General features: G+C 40.1%; 1 protein-coding gene across 1 annotated transcript in view; it reads left to right on the top strand.

Moving 5' to 3' along the window:
* Nucleotides 1–214: 214 nt before the first annotated feature.
* kcnk3a (potassium channel, subfamily K, member 3a) overlaps nucleotides 215–6000 on the top strand; it is an 84254-nt gene continuing 78468 nt past the window's right edge. The window contains exons 1-2 of the mRNA XM_041188559.1: nucleotides 215–231; nucleotides 1501–1790. Of these exons, the coding sequence (XP_041044493.1) occupies nucleotides 1508–1790 (283 nt within the window). The 5' untranslated portion in view covers nucleotides 215–231; nucleotides 1501–1507. The remainder of the gene's footprint in view (nucleotides 232–1500; nucleotides 1791–6000) is intronic.

The raw sequence follows: 6000 nt of genomic DNA, 5'->3' as shown, positions 1-6000 counted from the left end.
GGTGAGGTTAATACTGAGATGATTGATTTATATGGAGGTTATTGCCTGAAGTGACAATGCCATGTCAGGTAGCTTCATTGGTTCACCACATTTTATTTTAGGAAAAGCCTTACGGGGATTTCGTTCATTTTTTACATGATCTAAATCAGAAACTTTACAGATTAATTCAAATGAATGCATTTCTAAGTAAAATAAATGACAAAACAATGAAAGTAGCATTGCACAATTGCTGTAAAAGGCGTGTGTAGTGTGTGTGTGTGTTGGGGACGTGGTGGTGGGGTTTAGAATTAATGTCAGGAAAAGTCGAAAACCCAGCCAAAGGAAAGTGCATGAAGCTGAATGGCATGACGAGAGAGAAACAAAAAAAAAACGGTGAAAATGGCAAATTAACAGATTGGTGCAAAACACAACCCCCCCCCCCCCCCCCCCCCCCACACCCCAATAAATAGAACAATGCATATTACTCTAAATTGCTGAATAAAGCTTCACAAATTTCTTGCGTAGATTTAGAATTGAATTAGTTAATAAAATTCAAAATAACCGCCAGTAATTTTAAATAACAACTGTTAATTAATCTCCTGTCAATTCTCATATAAGCGAATAAACATCTAGCCGCATGCATAAAAATTAGTTCTCAAGGATACATCTATAGCGAATAACTGTAATCACGCCCGGTGGGGCAGTGGCATGAGATATGAAAGCTCACGGCACAGTTTATTATAGAGTAACCTTTTGTTTTCTATTCTTAGTTGATTTAAGGTTAAAAATACCAAACGCTAAGCAATATTCACACACACACACACAAACAGAGCCAATTGTTTAACGAGCATTGACGAAGTGGTGCTGAAGGATAGTGCGAAGCGTGCAGTATACAATTACAGACCCCAATCCGCCAGTTTTAGATATATGAGCAAGTGCGAGTGGAAACAATAATTACACCAATGCATTTTTTATTACCCCTGACTAATGATTGACATCAATGTTTATTGGTCAATTACGTGAACTTCTCAGATTACGATTTTCGAATATAACGTCCGCTTAAACCAATCACCAGCATAGTTTGCGTCTATTTTTTGTTGTTTTCTTTCAAATGTGTAAACCCATGCGGCATTGTGTCCGCATTCGTACCCAAGACTCACTGTGTAGGGAATATGGAGATCCACTTTATAACCTTTGCAACAGCTTACAGCTGCCATTGTAACATACCAATTTCCCTTCAATGTATCAATATTTCCCAGTATAGGTTTGCTTGCCGATGAGGGTGCGTGCCTTTTCTGTAATTGCCCTGGTGACAATCAGCTCTCCCCCCATCCCTAACCCCCCACCCCCCCCCCCGCCCTTCCCCTTCCCCTAATATGGTTAGAAGCAGCAGCAGTGTAGGCGTGGCGACATGGCTCGACGGTGCTGAAAGACAGCTCCCAGTGTTCGAGCGTGTGGGTTGTCGCTCCGCCGCGATTTCAAGTCTTCTCCTGTGCATCATGAGTCCAGCAGCTCCCGGAGCGGCGCCATGAAGCGCCAGAACGTGCGGACTCTCGCCCTCATTGTCTGCACCTTCACCTACCTGCTGGTCGGAGCCGCCGTCTTCGATGCCCTGGAGTCCAAACAGGAGACCTCGGAGAAGAAGAACCTGGAAGAAAGGAGGTTCGAGCTCATGACCAAATATAATCTGAGCGAGAAGAACTATGAGGAACTCGAGCTGGTTGTCTTGAAACTCAAGCAGCATAAAGCTGGGGTCCAATGGAAATTCGCCGGATCTTTCTATTTCGCCATCACTGTGATTACAACTATCGGTAAGTAGTTTCGCCCTGTATTACAGACCTGCAAGTTTTTTGCATTTATGTAATTCATCAGTAAAGGAAAGACACATTTTGTTTATCAAACAGCGTTTGGATGCTGTTTTACTCAAAAGTTAATACCTGTAGCTGTCTACAACATTTATTTCATGTTTTTTGTTGAAGGTAATAAATATTTTTTTCTGGTAATTTATTAAAGGTATAGTAATTGTAGTAAAGTTTCAAAGATTGAAACATGTTACACAATTCCGTGCACTAAATACCCAGTAGGAATGTTTCAGTGACATCTCTAACAAATAGATGTGTTTGCTTTTAAGTTCTCGAGCAGGGTACGATAGTCCGGAGTAACTGCTTCTGTCTAATCAATTTAGGAACTTCTAATGTCGAATTCATTTACCTGTTGTAAGCCGTGGCGTCTCTTCATGAACAATCCTTGCAGTCAAACCTAGGCATGTTAAACACTGAAATCCTTTCTTCCAGGAGAAAGGAAATCATGAAAATCGCTAAAGCCATTTTATCCATTAACAAAGACTTTTCTTTGAAATATGTTATCATTCAGTTTGTGGGTATGAGCTATTTAAACTGTTTAAACATTATACTGATTATTTCTTAAACACTGCCGCATTTGTAAAGTAGGAGTCTAGATAGAGAACAACAGGATTTAGGAGTAGGAATTCACAAATCATGAAAAGTGGCATTGCAGGTCAGCAAAGCCTTTAAAAAAATCAAACAAAGCACTGGGGCTCATTTCTAGAGGAATAGAATTGAAAAACAGAGAAGCTCTGCTAAACTCATCTCGAACCTTGGCCCCGCCACACTTCGAGTACTATACACAGTTCTGGTCTCCACATTCGCAGAAGGATATATACACACCGGAGGATTAAAATAAATTACAAGGATGATACCAGAACTGAGAGGTTAGACTGCCAGGAAAGATTGAACAAACTGCAGTTTTTTAGAATAAAGACTGAGGGGCAATTTGATGGAGGTCTTTAATATTATGCAGGGATATGATAGGATAGATGTAGAGAAGGTATTTTCACTTATTGAGGATTCCAAAACCAGGGTTCATAAATATGATAGTCAATAATAAATCCAATCAGGAATACAAGGAGAAACTTCTTTACCAGAACGTGATGAAGCAAATAGCATAGATGCATTTAAGGGGGAAGCTGGATAAATACATGAGAAAGACTGGAATCGAACATTTTGATAGGGTTACAAGAAGTAGGATGGGACAAAGTTCATGTGGAGCATAAATATCAGCATAGATGAGCTTATCTATAAGGCCTGTTTTCTGTGCTGTAAATTCTATGTAAGTCCATGCAATTTGCTTCAGTTACCATCAAGAATTTCTGTTCAATTCTACATAGGTGAATTGGCGCATTGCCTTTGGTGATCTGGCTCCTAGTCCATAGAACTGTTGCCCTAAACCTTTCCACCATTATATTTATCTTCCAAAATCTCTCCAACCAACTTTTTCACCTCCACCCTCCAATTTTTCCCTTCCTGGACTGACATCTTATTTTGTAATACCTATTTGTGTAGTGGTGTTGGCATGTTCCTCCATTAAATGTATAACTTTAATACCATTTATTGTTGCTGTTGTTATTTAATGATGATCCACATATTTAGGAATACCTAAATTAGGTGCAGGTTCACTTTGCTTGTAGTGTTCCTCTGCAATATTTTCAGAAGCTCTATCCATTTCAGCAACTGCTTAATCCAAGTATGTGTCATGTTAAATTGGAAAGCTGTCAGCTTTGTGAAAAAAATGGCTATGTTGTTTAGAGAGCTCCTATCTGTTATAAATGATCAGATGGTCTATTTTTAACTGCTGTATTATGCAGTTATTGTGACTCCTCTGAACTGTTTTATTTGGATGTGCCTGCTCTTATTTGAATATTTCTCTACAGATATTATGAACGAAAGGTGCAGAGAATTATAAAATTAATATTTCTTTATAACTGTAGAATCCAATTACATAATTAATTAATAGTGAAGGTGCAGGGAGGACAATCATCAACTTCCATCTGACATGGACACACATTCATCCTAGCAGCTGCGTGCGTAGCTAGCATCAGGAGGTTTAAACCATTTTAAGATCTGGTCCTCATTCAAATGCTGCCAGTGAGCTGGAATGCACCAAATGGGTGTCCCACTGCAGCTTTCTGGCTATGAGAGGAAATCTGCAGGCTCCCAAGCTGAGCTGGCTGACAGGTCAGATAAGAACATAAGAAATAAGAACAGGAGTAGATAATATGGCCATTTGAGCCTACCCTGCCAATCAATACAATCACGATCATCTTCTGCCCCAACTCTACCTTCCCACTGGTTCCCCATATATGTTGATTTCTTGAGAGATCAAACATCTGACTATCCCAGTCTTAGGTATACTTCACGAGGGAGCATCCACAACTCTCTGAGGTAGAGAATTCCAAAGATTCACAATGCTGCAAGTGAAGAAATTTCTCCTCATCTCAGTTCTAAATGATTGGCCCCTTATACTGAGACTGTGCCCCTGTATTCTAGATTCCCCAGCCAGGGGAAACAACCTCTCAGTGTCTACCCTGCCAAGCCCCTTCAGAATCATGTATGATTCAATTGGATCCCCTCTCATTCTTCAAAACTCCAGAAAGTAAAGACCAGTTTAGTCAGATCTGGGGGGGGCAAAGATGACCAAAAGCAGGGGGCTGGGGGGTGGGGGGGGGGAGGGTTGTGGGGAGCAAAGGGGATAGGTGGTATAGAGTGAGATGGAGGAGGATGTGGTCCTTGCACAATCAAGCAGTTCAGCTGGAATATTTTCATAGAGAGGAAGAGAGGTTTGGGGAAGTAATCTCAGAGTTTAGGGCTTTGACAACTGAAGGCATGCTGGAGGAATTATCATCTAGACTGCATATTAATACATTAGAATAGTCAAGCCAAATGGTAACAAAGGCATGGATGAAGGTTTCAGCAGCAGATGAGCTGAGCAGTGTTGGAATCAGGTTATATTACAGAGTTGGAAATAGGCAGTCTTAGTGATGATGTGGATATGTGGTTGCATGCTCATCTCAGGGTCAAATATGACATCAAGGTTGCAAACAGTCTAGTTCAGCCTCAGACAATTGCTAGTGGGAGTGATGGGATCAATGGCTAGTGAATGCAGTTTCTCATCCCAATATTTAATTGGAGGAATATTTTCTGTTCAGTACTGGTTTTTGGGCATGCAGTCTGACATTATAGAGGTAGTGGAGGGATTGAAAAATCTGGTTGTGAGGTAGAACTGGTATTGTCAGCATAAGCATGGAAACTGATGCAATGCATAAAGCAGGTGACATAGGTAAAAGAGCACAAAAAGTGAGCTCATCAAAAACAGGATTTCTCAAAGTTCATGATGTAGTTAGTAGCACCTGTGTTGGCCACTGTATTCCTGCACACAAGAATGCATCATACATGAACTAAAATGGTCTATTCAATCAATATAGCTTGTCTGGTTGCAATATTGATTTGAACTGATAATTAGTTCTTCAGTGGGGGGTTGTTACCTATAATTTTAAACAGTTTGTGCTATTCTTAGTAGATTACTCCTTGGCACCTGATGGTCCAGAACATTGTTCCTATCCAATCACAGAGCAGGCAGCTTAGCCAGGCAGACATTTTAAAGCCTCATCAAAAGGTAAGTTCTCACCTCAAGGTAATATTTTGTAGTGCCAGTTTGATGGGCTGAGCTTGCTTCTCAGAGATTTAAGGGAGAGCTGTTCACAGAGGGGCAGTTTTTCTCTCCCAGTCACAGAATGTTTCTAATCCTGGCAACCAGCAAGAAAAAAGCTACCTGTTTTTTAAAATATGAATCAGTTGAAGGATTAATCTAGATAAGAAAATCTTCCATCTTAGCACCTGTATTTAGAGAGAAAGCAGATTGAGTTTTTATTGTTTTTGTGACCAAGGAGTGTAGGAGAATTTATGCTTTCACTATGAAAAATGTACACTGTTCATTATGCCATTTATGTTATTGATCTTAAGTTTGTGCTTTATCTTGGCAGAATGCATTGGAATATAGTAACTGGAGTGGACCATTCATCCTCTTTTGCCTCTCTGCCATTCAATTAGATCATGGCTGATCTGTGGCTTAACTCGACCTTGGCTCTATATCCCTTAATGCCATTATCTAACAAAAATCCATCACTCTCAGTTTTGAAATTTTCAGTTGATGTAGAATAAAAAG

This window comes from Carcharodon carcharias, chromosome 5 (genome assembly GCF_017639515.1).
Source record: "Carcharodon carcharias isolate sCarCar2 chromosome 5, sCarCar2.pri, whole genome shotgun sequence".
In the NCBI taxonomy this organism is placed as follows: Eukaryota; Metazoa; Chordata; class Chondrichthyes; order Lamniformes; family Lamnidae; genus Carcharodon; species Carcharodon carcharias.
This window is presented reverse-complemented; position numbering and strand designations above follow the sequence as displayed.